Below are 19,105 nucleotides of genomic sequence, written 5' to 3' on the forward strand. Positions count from 1 at the left end.
AAAGAGTACATAACTATTGTAAAAGGTATTTTCAAACAATGCCTATTTTCATAGTTCTTTAATATATATACACATATATACTTTTCAAATAAAGGGTCATATTCCAGTCTGAAATTTCACTTCTGTTTAAATACAATTGTCTTTGATAATATCTCTACTATTTCATAAGCATGAAAGATTTCAACATCATTTCAGACTAGTGGGAAGGAAGCAAACTGCAACCTGTAACAGTTCACATAACACACATGACAGTTAAAAAAAATTCAATGGCAGCTTCCCTGGTGGCACAATGATTAAGAATCCGCCTGCCAATGCAGGAGACACGGGCTCAATCCCTGATCTGGGGAGATCCCACATGCTGCGGAGCAACTAAGCCCATGCACCACAACTACTGAGCCCGTGTGCCACAACTACTGAAGCCCGTGTGCCTGGAGCCCGTGCTCCGCAACAAGGGAAGCCACCACAATGAGAAGCCCACGCACCGCAACGAAGAGTCGGCCCCGCTCGCCGCAACTAGAGAAAGCCCATATGCAGCAACGAAAACCCAATGCAGCCAAAAATTAAAATTAAAAAATTAAAAAAAAATTCAATGACATTTGTTGCATATAAAATTCCTTAGCTTGGCATTCAAAGACTTTGCTCTACTAAAACTGGCCTAATCATTATCCCTCAGACTTAACCCTCCTTTCAAGCGTAGCTTTCCCCTCCTAACTTGGCTTAAGTGATGTTCATCTCATTCCAGCTGTTGTGCTTAATTAACGTCTTCTTGGTCTTCCTACCTTCACTCTCACACCTCTCCCAATCTATTCTTCAAAATAAGTAAACTTTTGAGAACTTTTCATGTGTTATACAAAGGCTCTTTCTTATCTGGCTCCTGCCCACATCTCCAGCCTCATCTATCTCTATTCCTCTACCCACAGACACAATCTGCTCCAAACATAGAGAACTACTTGTAGAGTCCTGCTCATACTTCAATACCTAGAAGGAATATTCCTTCTCCCTGGCATGTTCTTCTTGACCTCTTCTACATGGCTCTCCAGTGATCATCTCATATGGGAAGTGTTCTCTGACCCCTCAATCTCTTTTTTCTGTGTTTTGATAATGCCTTCCACAAAGCTCTGTTATTATAGTTATCACACAGTATTTTAATTGTTGCTTATCTGTCTCTTTCACTGGACTCTGAGCTCCGTGAGGGTTAGACTTGAACTTACTCACCTCCAAGTGAATTATGGCACACAAATTTTAATACTACTATATGAATCAAAATCTACAGTGGATAAAAAAATGAAAATAAATAAGACATTGAGATTCCATACTTCCTGTGTAAAAACATATTCATTCTTTCATTCACTCAGTCAACAAATATTTATTTAGCACCTACTAAGGGCCAGGCACTATGCCAAACCCTAGAGAGTTGGTAATGACAATACAAACACATACACAAAAAGAATCCTGAGAGTCCAAAATGTTAACATTGGCTATTAACTCTTTGAATCTTGGGGAGATTTGAATAATTTAAAATCATCTCTAGTCCCCAATTCCTCCTTAATGAACATGCATTAATTTAATAATCTTACACACACACACAAAAGTGAGGGGTTCTCCCAAATTACAAATTCCTACCGATCAGTAGGAATACAATACCCAAAGTAAATAATGTGCAAATTTGTCAACCATAGCTAATGTGAAAGCAAAACAATTTTTGAGAAGTTTTAGTCAGATTCCAATTATACCTAATACAAAGAACAACAAAGACTAAAGTATGTAAAAATACTTCAGGATTTCCACTGTGCCTACTTTTGAAAAAGATCCCATGCAAACTGTCCAAGAAAAACACTGACCACAAGATCAATACCACCCTAGTTTCCCACACTGCAGAAAACAAAAATTTGTCATCCTATTCCATTTAATGCAGGAGAAGAGATGACAACCTCTATACAATTTGTTCAGAAGACAAATTAATAAGTAACACATTTCATCTGTATAATGATTTACAGTTTACAGTTCACAAAGCACTTTGACCTTCACAATAATTCTATTTTCTTGTTCCCACTGGATAGATTAAAAAACTAATGATTGAGATGAAGAAGGTCTTTCTAACTATGACTCAAAATCCAAAAGCCATAGAAGACAAGATTGATAAGTCTGTCTACATAAAAATCTAAAAGTTCTGCATGGGAATAAAAGAAGTCAGAAGACAAATGTCAAAGGAAAATATTTGCAATACATACCCCAGACATAAAAAATTTATCTTATCACATGTATATATGATATATATACATATATAAATACATATATATCAATACATAAATATATATATTTATATCATATATAAAAAGAGAGAGAAACTTAGAAATCAATAGGAAAGAGACCTATGACTCAAAAGAAAAACAGGTAAAGAATTTAAACACGTAGTTTACAGAAAAGGAAACATGAGTGATCAAACAATATAAAAAGATCCTTAATCTTAACGTAATATTTTAAAACTTAAAACTACTCTGAGGTATCATTTTTCTCTATCAGACTGGCAAAAATTCAAGTTTGATAACAGTAAAACATAATCTTAGTAACACCAATCCTGAAGCCAGAATACTTGGTTTGAATTTCTGCCACAGTAACTGTGTGATTTGGGCAAATCACTTGAAGTCTCTATTCCTCAAATTATTAATCTGAAAAACGGAGATAATAACAGTACCTACCTCAAAGGGATGTTATTAAGATAAAATGAAGTAATGTATATAAAGCACTTAGAACAGTATCTGGTACACAGTAAGTACCATGTAAGTATTAGCTATGATACAGCTAATGTTGGTGAGGGAACAGGCAACGCACATTTTGGAGCAACCCCAAAGGGAAGCAATTTGGCAACATATTTCAGTTATAAATGCATATATCCTTTGACTTAGAAATCCCACTTTCTATAAAGTGATCCCACAAATATCCTTGCACACATGTAAAATGACACATGTTCAAGGGTCTCCATTACAGAATTGCTTATAATATCAAAAGAGTAGAAGCAACACACATGTACAACAATAAGGAACTAGTTAAATTATGATACATTCATTCAATGAAATACTGTGCAGATTTTTTGAAAAAAAGCAGAAACTCTCTATGTACTGATTTGGAAAGATCTCCAAGATACATTAAGTGAAAAAGCATTTTGGGGGTAATGGGTTGAAGGTGCAGAACAGTGGGGATTATGGACTAACTTTTGCATGAAAAGTAGGAAAAATACATTCATAATTGTAAGTGTTTACCTAAAGAAAGCCTAAAAGAGTGTAAAGAAACCAGTAAAAGTGGTTGGGCAAGGGACATGGAACTGCGTGGATGAGGAATAGGCATAGGAGTGAGACTTTCACTGTTTATATAAAATATATAAATATGCAACTATTTATTTAACCATTTGAATGTATTACCTATTCAAAAATTAAATTTAAAAAAACTAACGCTCAGAGGATAAAAAATTTGCCTACAATCATATAGCTAATCATAACAGGGTTGATGACAGTTAGGACTTGCATTTTTTTCCTTATATCACACTGCCTTTCTGAAATTTTCAGGAATGTAAGATTTAAAAATTATCACAAGTAAGCCTTTCTCTGAAACAACCACTCCAAGTGCTCAGCAGAAATAACACCAGGGAGACCACATTGAAGTCATCTCCATATGATGACTTGGAAAACAGTATAATACTCATTGTTGGCCCAAAACATTCACCATCACCCACACTATACAATGTAATACTTGGGCTTCATTTACCAGAAGGAGACAAAATTCTCATAAAAGCCCTTATCATAGATTTAAAATTCCAACACAACATTCATTTTGCAGAAAGAGGAAATGTACAACACGAAGATTATATATATAAACACTTTCACATAGAGAAAAAAATCATTAAAGCAACTCAGCTTCCTACTCTAAATAAGCCAGGGAATGAGTACATGAAAATATGTAAATGTGTAATTTACTTTTTACAAATAACGTTAAGTACAAAATGTCATTGGAGATACTGGGTTGGAGATTCCCTAGTCTAGCTTCTCAGCACATACACTTTTAAACAGAACTAAACAGGCCTATCATATTCCAAATCACAAAAGATCTGTGTTTGAGACCATCCCAAATAGACATCTGTTTGAGAGAATAATACATCATACATCCACGGCATCAAGTATTTGAGGATCTCGACATTAATTCACACACAAATATCTGTACCACCTAGTACTGCTTTTGAACAAGTGCCAAGGAATGTCCAACTCAATTCTGGGTCCCTTAGTTCTGAGCAGCCCCACATATAGGACCCAATATCTTCTCTGTTCCATTTCCCGCTTCATAGTGGGCAACTACGACATCCATATTGATGACATATCAATATCCTTTATAGCCCCTTAACCTCCCACTACTTCAATAATCTATACCTCTATTCCCCTTCAACAGCACTGAGACAGTTACACTCTGGTTTTTTTTTTTTAAGTTTATTTATTTATTTATTTATTCATTCATTCATTCATTCATTCATTTTGGCTGCGTTGGGTCTTCGTTGCTGTGTGTGGGCTTTCTCTAGTTGCAGCAAGTGGGGGCTACTCCATTGTGGTGCGCAGGCTTCTCACTGCGGTGGTTTCTCGTGTTGCAGAGCATGGGCTCTTGGCATGCGGGCTTCAGTAGTTGTGGCTCACAGGCTTAGTTGCTCCGCAGCATGTGGGATCTTCCCAGACCAGGGCTCGAACCCGTGTCCCCTGCACTGGTGGGCGGATTCTTAACCACTGCGCCACCAAGGAAGTCCCTACACTGTTTTTTGTTTTACCTTGAAACTATATTTATACTGAACTCTCAGCTTTCTCATTCTGTTTTTCTTACAAAACCTAGTCTTCAACCACATTTCTGACTGTCTCCTTATTCTCCAAGTACACCAACCCCAATGAAGGTTTTATTTCTCACAGCCCCAGCTCTGACGCTCAAAGTGCATCATACCATCATACCTCCCACACTATCACTAGCAATGTGAAGTTACTCTCCATTTTACCTTTCTTTCTTGTAAATTCCAATTCTGGATCAACCCAATCATCTTTTTTGCCCTCTTGCTCTTAGGCTGCTGGAGAAGTGGCAAATGCATGCTCCTGGGCCCCACTATAAATATATATTTCTAATTTTAACTGGGTTTAATGTGTCAGCAAACTTTTTTATTTAATCCTTAATCCAGGGACTTCCCTCCCTGGTGGCGCAGTGGTTAAGAATACGCCCACCAGTGCAGGGGACACAGGTTCGAGCCCTGGTCCGGGAAAATCCCACATGCCACGGAGCAACTAAGCCTGTGCACCACAACTACTGAGCCTGCGAGCCACAACTACTGAGCCTGCACGCCTAGAGCCCGTGCTCCGCAACAAGAAGACACCACAATGAGAAGCCTGCACACTGCAATGAAAAGTAGCCCCCGCTCACCGCAACTAGAGAAAGCCCGCGTGCAGCAACGAAGACCCAATGCAGCCAAAAATAAAAATTAATTAATTAATTAAAAAAAGAATCCTTAATCTATTCCTCTTTCATTTTCCATTGAAGATTTCCATGGCCATAATACTCAAGCCAGAAACTCACCATAGTTCCTTCAGTCTCCAAAGATAATTGACGTCTCCACACAGATAACTGATCACATCAACAAAATAAAACCATCTTTTAAACTCTCTCACCTTCTTTCCCTCCTACCACATTATTATCCATCTCGATGTCTATCCTTTTGGTGTCAAAGAATGAAATGCCCAACATATCTCCTAAATAAAATTTCCCCTCAACCTACCATACTAAAAAGAAAAACACACATGTGCCATAGTGGAAAGAACACAGGTTTCAGAGCTAAACAGACCTTTTTCAAATTCTTGCCTATAGCCTTCCCAACTGTAAAAGAGGGATACTGATACATAAACAAGGCTGTTGTGATCTATAACGCATCTTTATACCTGGCATATAGCATAACCTCAACAAAGGTGTTTCACTACTATCAGCTCTCCTTCACAACCACAGTTGTTGAAAGAGTAATTTCACTCACTGTCTCACATTTGCTCCTCAATCCATCACGATCTGACTACTGCCATCATTCCTACCATCACGCTATCTAAAGTGTCTTTCAAAGAAAGCAAATGATCTCCTAATTACTAAATTCAGTGGTTTCTTCCGAATTCTCATTCTACTGGTCATACACCACATCATACACTGATGGTCGCCCTCTCCCTTCTTAAAACCCTTTCTTCCTTTGGCTTCTATCATAATGCCATTCTGTTCTAATTCTTGTCCCACTGTTTTAACCTCTCTTTCTCAGTGTCTATTACCCTTCAAACAATGATATTCCTTCTGGTCCACAGCCCTTTTCTTCTCTTCTTTCAGTATTACCATCCCATACTAAGGCTTCAAATATCCCCCATATACTCTTGGTTGACTATCAAATATATGTATTCAGTTCCAAACTTTCTCCCAATTTTCAGACCCAAATTTCCATCTACCCACAATGATACCTGAAAAACATCTCAAACTAAACTTGTCCAAAACCACATTCATTACCTTCCCTCAAAATTGCTTCTTTATGTTCCCTATTTCAATTAACACTACCAATCCATCCCATCAGCCAAGTTAGAAATCCCCTAATTCTCTCAACTCTATTTTGAAACCTCATGGAACTGCATGCCATTCTCTTCATTTTCCTACCACTATTCCCCTCTGACCTGGATTAGCACACTACTTTCCTGCCTACCTAGGCTTTCTGCCTCCACGCTCTTCACTTTGAATTCTTCCTCCATATTTTCACCAGAGATAATCAACCATACCAAACTCCTGCTTAAAAGCTTCAATGGCTCCCCATACCTACAGAATAAAGTCCAAATTATTTAGCAAAGTTTTTTTCAGAGGGATACATTGAAAAGTTTTTAAATTCGACAAACCCGGTTTCACTTCTAGCTAAATCTGAATACTGACTTAGTCCAGAGTGTTCAAAGTGAAGGGTAAAAGGCAGAGGAGGGAAAAGGAAAGATGCGGAGAGGAGGGATGACAGGGGAGGAGTGAAAAAAAGGAGCCAGTAGTGTCTGAGGGGAGGGAAGTATCTTTCGAGGGTAGAAGTGGGTGTTTTCGAGGGTGTTACGTTTGAGAAAAGTGAAGGAGTCCAGATCTCTGAGCGAGCTGTCAGGGTGGAGCTGGAGGTCTCAGAAACGGGAGTTCTCCAAGGGAATGAAGGAGTCCTGAGTCTCTGAAGTGGGGAAAGTGCCTGAGAGGAGTCGGGGACCTGGTCCCAGATATGAAGGAACTTCTACGGGTTCCGGGCCTCTAAGGTGGGGAGGGAGAAGGCGCGGGGCGGGGCGGGGTGGGGAGGAGCCGTCCCGGGACCCTGAGGGAAGTGAAAAGAGTAGGGGAAGGGGTCGAGGAGTGTCCCCAGCCGCTGAGAGAAGGCTCCGGGAAGCGAGGAGTCTTGCCAGTGCTAAAAGACCGAAGCACCAATGCTCCGAAGCCCAGGCGGGTGGCAGCCGCGCACGCGGGCCGGGGTGCCCCGGATTAGTGCCCCACGCGCTCTCTTGGCGTTACCTGAGGCGGGACTGAGCAGCCAGAGGGATGCCTGCGCGGGCGGGAGGGGGAGGCGGAGGCAAAGAGGGAGCATAGTAGCCCTCACAGCTCGGAGGCGGCAGCGGCTCTTAGCCTGCGGAGGCGGTAGGGCTCCCTCGCGCAGAAGCCGGCGACTCGGCTGGGCCAGCGGCGGCGGAGGACGAGGAGGCTACTGCCATGACCCCGCAGTCGGGGCCGCTCCCCCCGCCTGTTCGGCGAGGCCAGGAGAATGATCCGGCCGGCGAGCCAAAGAGCGCAGCTGGAAGCGCCCTGGGCTGCCCGGCCGCGAGCGACTGAAACTCCTGCCCAGGCGGGCAGGGAAGCTAGGGGCGGGGTTTCAACGGTCACGCCCCCTTCTCAAGCCCTCCCTCAGAGCAGCCAATCAATCGTTAATCCTGGAAAAACGAGCTTGTGGAATTGCCCAATTAGCACTAGGAAGGCCACGTGGTATGCGGGTGGCCACAATGGGCGTTCAGAAAAGCCAATCATCAGCCCAAAGCGCCAACTCTGGAGGACGAAGGGAACCAATAGGAAGGAAGTAGAAGTAAAAACAGAAGAGGCAGTGTGCGGGAAAGGCGGAACCAAGGGCGGAACCAAGGAGGAGGGAATACACCTGGGGAAAACCCGAGCCCAGGAGCCTCTCAGAGGGCGGGACAGTAAACACAAAATGGGCCAACCAAAATGCCAAACATATAAGCGCTTGGTAATTGATAAAGGCAACAGAAAATGGATTCTACTGGCGCGGCTTTTGGCTTGGTGAAGATATAGCTGAATAAGGACTTGAGTAGGCAAAAGCCGTATGAACGCAGAGTCGGACAGGATTTCACTATAGTGTGGAGGGAAAACTGAAATAAACAATTATTAGCGACTTGAGATATTAAGAGCAATGGGTATAAATGCTGAGCGAGCAATACATCTAAACTAAGAGATTCGATTTGATGATGCCTTCTTCCAGGAGGTTAACACTTGAGCTGGCTTGAAAACAGGGTAGGGAATAAGAATGCTATTCAGCTGTTCAACAGGCACGTATTTCCTGATGCTTTCCATACGCCTGGACCTCATGCCATCAAGGCATGAGCCTTGATGATCTCTTGCCTGAGCAGATTGAAGCTTGCAGGGCAAGAGCAGGCAAACAGTGGAGTATGGCCTTCCTGCACCCACGCTCCCTGGGGTTAGAGACCTCCTTTCTGCCACCTTTAGACTTGCCTCCTGTTGGAAGGGTCTTGACAGATGAGTGGGATTTGAACAGTTGGAGTATAGGTGGTGTGCATTTTTGGTGGCAAAGTTTAAGAAAGATGTGTGGTAAGAGATAGAATGGAGAGAGAAGAGGTTAAATGTGGGTTCAGCTTAAATGCCAAACTTGTCCTTTCTTTTGTATGCTGTGAGAATTATAAGAGGTTCTTTAGCAGGAGAGTAGCCTTTACAGGACACTGTTTTAGGAAGACTGATAGCTCACAGGATCTCTAAAGGGAGAAAAGAAGTCACCATCGCCCAGTCCCCTTGGCCCAAAGCCTTTTCTGTATCATTCTCCTGGCAACAAATCATGTGCTGCCACCTGGTGACAGTTCAAATACCATTGTTCCACATTGCTATTTAATGTTTCTGTTGGAGCCCTGGCACCCTTGCAAACCTGTCTTCCACAGACATTGATGCAAAGTAGTTGATAAATAAGTAGAGCACTGGTAGCAAGTAGATTAAATAGTGCCATTATGCCAGATATATCACCTGCCCAGTAAAAGATGTAAAAGACAGGGGTTCCTTGTACCTGCTTCAGCAGGAAGATGAGCCTTGATGGGAACTTTTGGGTTTTGTTTTTTTGAACAGGTTCTGTTTGACCCAGGTCTCATCTCTACCATTCCATTCTCATCAATCTCCCTAATGCTGAGGGGGAAGAAAACATGAGGATTGCCTTATAGCTATTCAGGTGTCAAAGGCCCACCCTTCATGACCTGTCTGCTGATTAGGCCAGGGCCTTGAATGTACCCCAAAACAGGAAGTAGTTCCTGCCCTACTCACCCCAGCCTTTTATTATGCTTTTATTTCAGATAACTGTCTCCTCTTCCCAGCTAGACTGAGCTAAGAGATGGGAGTCCACCGCACATCTTAGCTTAGGACAAATATATACCAGGACTGGTATGTATTATTCTCAATAAACATCCACTTGGTGGATAAATGACATTATTTTTTGGGCTGTATTTAGCACTGGAAGAGACCTAATGAGACCTCAGTGACATGCTGCTACTTCTAGGAAAATCCTGGACTGCACTGTCTAGAATACAAAGCCCAGGTAAGGAAAAAGTAAAGCTTCCCTTAGTCTACCTAGGAAGGTATACTTCCAGAGAGCAACCAAGTGGTGGAAGGATCAGAACCAATAGCCACAAAGCATTTTAAAAAATATAATAGGAAATGTCAGAGTGCATAACTCTTAGTAAGAATAGTATTGAATCATAAAATTTGTTTCAGTTAATAAATACATAAATTTATATTTACTAGGCTACAGTGTAAACTGTATTTCTTACTGGAGGTCACAGTTAAAAAGTCCTGAACGCCATTGGACTAGAGATAGAGACTGAAAGAAGAGAGACTAAGGAGGAGACTGCTGCAGAAATGCAGCCTGGACTGCTGAGGATGAAGAAATATGGATGGGCTAGAGTGAGCCTCAAGAGGCAGAAGCTGAAAAAAAAAGGAGGAACCCTTCTATTTACCAGGTCAAGGGCCCACCAGAGTATCTTGCCCTCCTCTGCATCCCCATAGCAGTACTGCCCCAGAGCATTGTCCTACCTGATTCTACCCACCAGAATGGGAGCTCTTCCTTCCAACATTCACTGAGCACAGGGCTTGCACTCAGAAGATACAGTTATAAATGTCTATGAACTTGGATTTCAGAGAGAGAGGTGGCAGGAAGCAGTCAAGTCACAGGAAGAAGGAAAGGTACAGCTGAGTCTATCCCATGTGGGTGCTGATTCACAGAAAACACATCATGGAGAATTAAACCATTTTATTGCTTGTGGGTAAGGATGGACAGGCAGTGACAAGCCTCAGTAGGGAGGGCAAACACCAGCTAGATCAAGAGGGGAGGGGAAGGGGACCCAGAAACAGGACCTTGGAGGGGAAGGTGAGCAAAGAAGACATCATTCTACTGCCCTTACAAGTCCTTACAGTCACTCAGGAGCATCTTGGGGCCCTTAAAGTATAGGGCTCTGGGCCTGGAGCTGAAAGCTGCTGGGCTCCAGGTTAGAAAGGGTATGCCTCTGGAGATCTAAGAGGAAAGAAAGGGAAGAGAGAACAAATCATCAGCAAGCACTGTGATACATACAGACCTAGGCTGTGGGCCCTGATGGGGAGGGACATAAAGGCCTGACTTGGGATAAGGAGCAACAGAGTTTGATGGATTCACAAAGAAAGAGGCAGAGACTCTATTCTACCCAATGTCAAACAATTAGGCAGCTGGCATCCAGGCACCATTCAGATTCAGCTTCCCCCAGATCCATGCCTTACCCCCACCTAGCTACCTTAAAAGTTCCCAACTACTGTTACTGTCTGGAAGACTGACTTCAGAGCCAGATGAAGAAAGAGACATGGCGAAGGTGGCAGCCAGGGGCAGCTTAGACTGGAGGACGTGAATGGAAGTCCTGCAAAGGGGAAAGAATCAGAGGCAGAGATGGTGATGGTGGGTCAAGGGGGCCCTCCCAGCACAGAACTGTCCTCCTTCCTGAGGCTAGGACTCCAGTCCCCTCCCCCTTTATCCTCCAAATATATAGAAATACCTCGGTGACTCTGTGTCAAGTAAAGAATGCCCAGTACTGCCCGTATGGGCTGCAACCCCTATCATACCACCCCTACCAGCCCATTTCAAATCTAAGATAGCTGAACTTTGGTCCCTAGTGCCTGGTCTCTGTGAGACAAATCCCTTCCACTACCACAAGCACCCATACTCCCTGACCTGAGGAGGTCGTGCTCCCACCGGGCATCCTGGACCTGTCCTGGCAGCCTCCAGGGTGTGACTTTTGCCCTCCTGGCCACTTTCCAGCTGATCCAACATCTGCCAGACCATGGGCCCAGGTAGGACCAAACCTCTCCCTCTCCAGGAGCAGCTCCCCCTCCCCACAATTAGCCTCTTCAGCACACTTGGAACCCTCATGTGGACAAAGATAGTTTCTCATGGCCTGGAGCAGAGGGCTTGGGAAGAAGAGCTTTGGAGGCAGGTAGAGTCAGCACAGGGAAGAGAAGGAAAGAGATAGGGATAGGAGAGGGTATCCTGGCCCGCCTGCAAAACAGGATAGACATAGAAAGGAAGGGGCCTCTAAAGGGAGATGTGAACAGATAGGTCCGATCCTGGTCCTACCTTCCAGCTGTGGGCCTGAGCTTGCCGCCCCTCAGTCATCTGTTTCAGCAGCAGCTCCTGGTGCTGGCCTGCGGATAAGAGAAAATGTAAGGGGGATGTTCTCCAACTTCCTTCCTTCCCCTTCTCTGGCACTGAAAACTAGGACAGAAGCATTCTGGTCCAGCTGTTGAGAAGTTTCCAAGCTGACTGGGGAGACTAGACTCACACCATGAGAGGTAAGACAAAATATTTGGCCAGATTTCTAGGAAGCTCAAGCAGTCAGAGCTAGGGTCATTTATTAGGAAAGCAAGAAGGCTTTCCAGAAAAGGGAACAGGTGACTTCATACCCACCCCCAATCTTTTACTCACTCAGCTGGTCCCGCAGCAACTTCAGTTCCTCCCGAAGAATCTCTGACTCCTCCCACAGCAGTTGTGGACTGCAGGGATGACAGCAGTGTCATTCTAAAGCCAATTAACAAGCCCAGAGGAGGCTACCAGAGTACCAGGAGTTCAGAGGCCTGAAGAAGGCGAGGTTTTGCCCATCACTTACTCATTCTGCAGCTCTTGGTGAAGGCCACTGGTAGCACTGCACTTTTGTGGTCCTGTTTGTATTTGGGCTCGGGCCTGTTGCTGTACCTGGCTTCGAAGACCCTGCAGTTCCCTTCTCAGCCCCTCCAGGCGTTGCTCCAGGAGAAGGACCCTTTGCTCTGGGCCCCCCTGCAGCAACCTTAGTGATGCTGTAGTGGGACAAGTTGGGGATCAGCCCCTCTAAGAACTTCACACATGAGCCTAGAGACTCCACTTACAAATCAAGACACAAGCACACACACAACAGGAGTGCAACAAAATGTGTTCACACATATGAGGCTGTGTATATGAGGAAAAGAACTGATCAGATACCTTCTAGCGCAGAGATCTGGTACTTCTGCTGCTCTCGCTCTTCCAGCAGGCCCTGCACAGCCTGCCTTAGTGCTTCAGTCACCTACCCAGGCAGAAAAACCACATGAGCTATTGTGTAAGGGGCTCCCCCAACCCCTGGTATCCTCATCTCACGCAAACCCCAAACATACTCACCTAGGATTCCATGCCTCACCTGAGCCTGGGATCGAAGCTGGGATCGAAGAATAGTAACTTCATCCCAGAGAGAAGATGCACTACGGGCCTCAGCCCAACTTAGTCTCTCTGGGATAATGGGAGTCTCTAGAGCCCAAGGCTGTTGAGCTTGGACTCCGGACTGGGGAGGCAAGTAATGAGGGGAAATCCAGGTCCCAGTCAGGTCTCCTGCTGAGGGAATAAGGAAGGGACAAGTGCAGAGCCTATTGGGGGGGGGGGGCAAAATGTTTGTTCAGGAAAAGAAAAAGCTGGAATTTGGAAGGAATAGTGGACGGCATAGGCACTGGAAAAAGGCAGATTCTGGAAAGAGAAAAGGCTGAGGGATAGGTAGAAAAAGGGACAATACCCGCGGTGGAGACTCCAAGGGGATACAGCCTTTGCTACAAAAGAACAAATGCACAGGCCAATGAGTTCTGTCTTGCAGTCCCTTAACCCACATCCCCTAAACCAGAGGGCGGGGGACTCAGGCGCCCCCTCACCTTAATCCTGGCCACATTTCCGTCAGTAGCGTTGAGAAGCGCGTCGAGCTGCTCAGACCAGCTCAGGATCCTACTCATAGCCTGCGGCAGGGGTCTGGCTCCCTGGCATCTTGTGCCCTTGTTCTCCCAACTGTGGACACCCAAGGCACAGCCCAGGAAAGACCACAACGTCAGATCTAAAGAGGTGAGTGGGGGATGCAATACTAAAGGTAAGGATGCAGTATCAGACCAAAACTGCGCCTCTGGGACTAGTCAGGGGAGCAGCGTCCTTGGGGAACTGGAGGAAAAGCGGGAGGCCCTGATATGCAGATATCAGGTGGGAGTTAAAAGGTACCGAATCTTGGTCGAGACCTTTCCAGACGCACGACACTTGCGCCATCACACCGAACCTGTGCCAGCGACTACTGCCGCCGCCCGGTTCAAACCTTACGGTAGGCCGGGAAAGCCCGACTTCGCACTGGCCTCCGCAGCGCCACTTGGGAAACTGAGTTCACCTCTGCTGGAGACAGCTGGCGATGCAGGCTACCGAACTACGTTTCCCTGGAAACAACACGCGCAGTCGCTCTACCCACCACCGTGAAGCTTGCCGGGAAACCGAGTCTTTCTGCTTCTATAGTGGCTGTCTCTAAGGACCGAATGAACTACGTGTCCCAGGATGCATCGCGCAGAGCCAACGAAGTCCCTCTGCCGATCCCAGTAGTTCTTGGGAAATGGAGTCCAAGCTGCCTCAAAGCTTAACGTCCCGAGTTACCTTGAGACTCCATTCCCCAGCAGGCTCAGCGTGTAGCGTGCGCTATGGAGCCGCAAGTCGCAGAGCTGAAGCAGAAGATTGAGGACACGTTGTGCCCTTTTGGCTTCGAGGTTTACCCCTTCCAGGTTGGTTTATCCCTACTGTGGTGCTAGGGCGAAGCGTATGGTTGGCTTCGGTGCCACCGGCGTGAGGCCCTGGAGTCCTCTGAACTTTCCCGAGCTCTTCTGGCCCCGTGTTCGTTTGACGTACCGGGACAGGGTCTCAACGGGCGCTTGGGTTAAACGGGTAGAGAACTGTTGCAGGTTTGTCCTTTTACCCTCATACAATGCCGGATTGATGAATAGGAGACACCATATGATCCAGTAACCCTGTGGCTTTGTCACCTACGTAATTTACAGGAAGAAAGGTACTGTGGGACCAGAGTCATTTTGGAAGCTTCCCGAAGGAGTTGGGAGGAGGGCAAGGTCTGGAATGTTTGCATGGCTAGAATTTAGGTCATCTGATTAGCGAAGGGCATTCATGGTGTTGAACAACCAAACAATTGGCTGGGTTGTTCCATCTACCAATAAAAGGTTACATTCATGATGTTGCCAATCACCAGTGCTGGGCTGGGTATAGAAGCTATACACTTGCCTGACACAGAAGTCTGGCATCACCACCTACCCTTGTTCACATAGGTCCATTTCCCCATATCCAGTGCCCCCTGCACTGAGCCCTGTGCTTGGAAACAAAGCTAAATCAACTCAGCTTGAGCCTTTTGCTTGATGCTTAAGAGGCAGCCCACGTCCACCCCTTCCACTGAGTGGCACACAGCAGTGCTGGGAAAGGATTATAGAGGAAGAGGTAGGTTGGATCTAGCCTCAGAGAGGCTTCCCTGGAAAAAATGGAGTTGAACTATATATGAAAAGAGAGATTGGAAGGTTATGTACATCCCAAATATCAGGAAGAGCTTGAGTAAAGATGTTGAAGTAGTAGTGGTGGATGGCCAGGTATGGGGGAGAGTGGGGATGCGTAGCTGGTGCAATCAGGTAGGCCTGGATAGGGGGAGCTATGGTATTGAACAGTGCCATATACAGCCCTGCCAATCATCCTAAGCTCCTCCTTCTCTCACCTCCCTAGCTCCACATACAATCAGCCACTGAGACCTTTAGCAATCTGTCTCCTAACTATCCCAGATCCATTCCCTTCCATTCAACCCATCTATGCTCTTGGTCCAGGCCACTATTTCTCATTTGAATTTCTGCAGTAACCTCCTTGCTGTCACTTTGCCTCCATTCCATCCTCCACACTGCAGCCAGACTGATCTAAAACTGATCATGTCAGTTTACTCCTTCAATCTTCAGTGGCTAGCCCCTCATTGTCACCAAATTAGACCCATATTCCTCAAATTGGTAGTATTCAAGGCCAGCCACAGTCTTACTCCTACTGATCTCTCCAGCCTTCTCTCCCTCTGCTCCCCTCTACAGGTGCTTCACTTCTGTCAAACTAGACAATTTGCTATTCTCCAACTATGCCTTGCACTTTTTACCTCTTTGTTTATGCTGGGACCTATTTAAAACACACACCAGATTCTCCCTCTCCATGTCAGCCTGTAAGTTTCCTTCCTAGCCTTCAAGACTCAGCTTCCAAAAAGCCTTTTCTAATTTCAGAGGGCCTTCACTGGCCCTGTTATTGCACTAATCACAATATAATCAATTTTTTTTTTGTTCTTAGTTGTTTATGAATTCTTTGTCTCTATTGTAACTCCCTGTCAGATTCAGATGCGTCCCCATAAACACACATCATACATCAGTAGAATTTCATTGATTAAGATGGAGGCTGGGCAAGATGCATGAAGCCTTGAATGCGAAGCTAAGGTATGGGCCTGGCTAAGGCCTAAGTTGGCTCTCTTGTGTGGCCTGAATTTTCTCTCTGTTCCAGGTGGCATGGTACAATGCACTCCTGCCTCCAGCCTTCCACCTGCCCCTGCCAGGACCTACCCTGGCCTTCCTGGTACTCAGCACACCTGCCATGTTTGACCGGGCCCTCAAGCCCTTCCTGCAGAGCTGCCACCTCCAACCACTGACTGACCCTGTGGACCAGTGTGTGGCCTACCACCTGGGCCGTGTTAGACAGGTGAGCAAGGCTGGCTGTAGCCTTCCCCAGCTTCAAAACCTGCATCTGCTTCCAGCTCCTCGAAGCTTAGTGCAGGATCTAGACCTGCCTAGGGCTAGGAGCCACTTCGCGGGCAGAAGGGTATCCTAAAGCCAGCCATGACGTGATCTCTCCCCATTCTGCCTTCTCACCCCAGGCTTGGCCACCTCCTCTAGCAACCCCCCAGGTCTGAAATCAGTCTCACTCACCCTTCACTGATGGACAACTATATGATCAGATTTCCCTTGGCCTCCAAGTGAAATGGGAATAAGCCCAACATTCCCCATGCATCTCTCACCTGTCTTTGCCCTAGACCTGAAAGCTTTATGCTGTCTTTGGGGTCTTGAGGACAGAATACTCCCCCACTACACACTTTACATGTATACATACACACGTACACATACACTGGGTCTCCCCAAAGCTGGGCCATGTCTTCCTCCACATTGGGCCTTTGGAGGGCAGAGCCAAGTCACCCCTCATAAAGGTTTCTGAACAAGACTTTGTGTATTTCCCTTCAAACATGGGCCCTCCTAGACACAATATCGTTTTCTTCATGCTGGAGCCCACAACCCCACTCCAAGTTTAAGGTCATGTTTCCCCTTTAAACATGACTTCTGAGGACAAGGCCGCGTTGACACAACTTAAGGCTCTGTTGGACATGGTCATGATTCCTCTTGTGCTAAAAGCTTGCATCTTGTTCTCTATCACAGAGCCTCCCAGAGATGCAAGTAGAAGTCATCGCTGACTATGAGGTACACCCGAACCGGCGCCCCAAGATTCTGGCCCAGACAGCAGCCCATGTGGCAGGGGCAGCTTATTACTACCAACGACAGGATGTGGAGTCTGACCCCTGGGGAACCCAGGTCAGAGGGCAAATATGAATAGGGGCTGAGAAAGAAAAGGAAAGGAAAATCCCTCAAGATTTCAAGTCCTAGGAGTTCCCTGGTGGCCTAGTGTTTAGGATTCCGGGGTTTCACTGCTGTGGCCCAGGTTCATTACCTGGTTGGGGAACTAAGAATCCTGCAAACCACGAGGCACAGCCAAAAGAAAAAAAAAAACATTGCAGGTGTCATTCTTCCACCTCCCCTGGGTAAAGGAATTGACGGGTACAATGCAGGACAAAGGTGCACCATGGTCAGGTGTCTGGTTCCTAGGGACACATGACGTCAGAGAACTAGTCTGTTTGCTCAGTCTTTGTGACAGAATGGAGGGGGCAGAGCTGTGATTAGACCAGTGGTGAGACTGGGAAGCTAAAGTTCAGCTTAAGGAACCTTTCCTTGTGGTCAGTGACTTCATGAAAAAAGTTGTCCAGGAGAGGGAATAGAGGAGTCCAGTCAAAGACTGACAGAGGCTCACATGTGGGCTCAGAATGAGAAATGAGAATGAGTAAGTGAACAAACCTAGCTTGCATTGCTGGTAGCTGGATTTGGTGCCAAGACGACCTCCATGCCTTTTTTTTTTTACCCGCTCCCCAGCACATATCAGGTGTGTGCATACATCCCAGATTTGGGGGCTGGTTTGCCATCCGAGGGGCAGTGCTGCTGCGAGGAATAGAGGTGCCGGATCTGCCACCCACCAAGCCCCTCGACTGTGTACCTGCAAGAGCTGACCGGATCACCCTGCTTGAACGCTTCAACTTCCATTGGCGTGACTGGACTTACCGCGATGCTGTGCCACCTCAGGAGCGCTACTCAGAAGAGCAGAAGGCCTACTTTTCCACTCCGCCTGCCCAACGCTTGGCCTTATTGGGCTTGGCCCAGACCTCAGAGGAGCCTAGCTCTACATCCCAAGAGCTTCACTTTACCACATTCATACCCAGGAAGCCTCAGAATCCCAGCAGAGGCTGGCTCAGCCCCAGGGTCTCACCACCTGCATCCCCTGGCCCTTGATACCCTCCCTCCCCTGTGGGATCCTCATTTATGACAGTGGCACCTGCTGGGACTTATTTGGCTAGGTAAGATTTTACTGGGTACAAGATGATCATTTTTGATAAAGAATTATAGTAGAGATCTTAAATGAAGATAACAAGGCTTAAAGAAGTTTGGTCAAAAGACCAAAGCAGATCCAGACTTGCCACCTGCCTTGGAATATGGGATTATTACCTGTTACCATTTCTCTGCAGTGCTTCAAGATGCTACTTGTTACAGGGCTTAAGAAGCAACTATCCCCTACATAACGGTACCTGCCTCAGAGAGTTATTATGGAGACTGAATAAATACGAAATAGTGCCTGGCATATAATAAGCTATTATTAAAGGCCCCAGGAATCCTATACTGCTGCTCATAGTTCTTGCTTGTCTGAATACTGGAGGGGGTAGGTAGGCTGGGGTAGCCGTGTCTGGAAGGTGTCTAGAAGGGCACCACATGATATGCAGAAGGATTCTCAGTCCTGAATCTGCCCTAGCCTCAAGAGCCCAGGAGGAATCCACCTTTGCCCCACTGACAACCCTCCCTCAGGACAATGATATGAGGATAAGAACTACCCTTAAATCAAGGATAGAAACCCAGGGAAGCCAAGAGATGCTCAGCACTGTGCTTTTGACACAGAAAGCCTACCCTATGACCACCAGCGCTGTGTTTGTCTCCCCCTCCCCCTTTTAGTTCCAAAGGTACTGAAGCCTCTAACTCTGATCTTTTTACAGAACCAGTACCAGGCATTTATCAGAAGAGGCCAAGCTTCAGGTTTTCATACAGCCCTCCCAGTAGTGTAAAAGTAAATGTCAGTAAT

The 19,105-nt window shown here is 45.9% G+C and overlaps 2 protein-coding genes across 7 annotated transcripts; one reads left to right on the top strand and one right to left on the bottom strand.

Annotated features, from left to right (window-relative positions):
- Positions 1–10,561: 10,561 nt before the first annotated feature.
- Positions 10,562–14,052, bottom strand: CCDC163 (CCDC163 homolog). Of its 3 annotated transcripts, none has more exons than XM_082409478.1 (9): positions 13,829–14,047; positions 13,495–13,624; positions 13,362–13,395; positions 12,996–13,186; positions 12,803–12,884; positions 12,453–12,639; positions 12,272–12,339; positions 11,924–11,991; positions 10,562–10,837 (listed from the first exon to the last, which is right to left on the bottom strand). In XM_082409478.1, exons 2-9 carry the CDS (start codon positions 13,570–13,572, stop codon positions 10,724–10,726), a joined length of 822 nt encoding a protein of 273 aa, XP_082265604.1. In that variant the 5' UTR covers positions 13,573–13,624; positions 13,829–14,047; the 3' UTR covers positions 10,562–10,723. The 3 variants fall into 3 exon arrangements, 2 of the variants coding, with proteins under 2 accessions (XP_082265604.1, XP_082265603.1); XM_082409477.1 differs by having other exon boundaries at positions 13,495–13,670; positions 13,829–14,046; XR_014240834.1 differs by adding an exon at positions 11,132–11,210 and having other exon boundaries at positions 10,708–10,837; positions 13,495–14,052.
- A 36-nt stretch (positions 14,053–14,088) lies between these two features.
- MMACHC (metabolism of cobalamin associated C) lies at positions 14,089–18,649 on the top strand. 4 transcript variants are annotated; one of them, XM_082409476.1, is made up of 5 exons: positions 14,312–14,370; positions 14,923–15,088; positions 16,166–16,360; positions 17,089–17,241; positions 17,854–18,649. In XM_082409476.1, the coding sequence occupies exons 3-5, from the start codon at positions 16,256–16,258 to the stop codon at positions 18,265–18,267; spliced, it is 672 nt and encodes a 223-aa protein (XP_082265602.1). In that variant the 5' UTR covers positions 14,312–14,370; positions 14,923–15,088; positions 16,166–16,255; the 3' UTR covers positions 18,268–18,649. The 4 variants fall into 4 exon arrangements, with proteins under 4 accessions (XP_082265599.1, XP_082265600.1, XP_082265602.1 ...); XM_082409473.1 differs by lacking the exon at positions 14,923–15,088 and having other exon boundaries at positions 14,089–14,370; XM_082409474.1 differs by lacking the exon at positions 14,923–15,088 and having other exon boundaries at positions 14,089–14,370; positions 17,089–17,130.
- Positions 18,650–19,105: the final 456 nt, after the last annotated feature.

The sequence above is a fragment of the Balaenoptera borealis genome (assembly GCF_965194805.1).
Source record: "Balaenoptera borealis genome assembly, contig: HAP1_SCAFFOLD_2472, whole genome shotgun sequence".
NCBI lineage: Eukaryota > Metazoa > Chordata > Mammalia > Artiodactyla > Balaenopteridae > Balaenoptera > Balaenoptera borealis.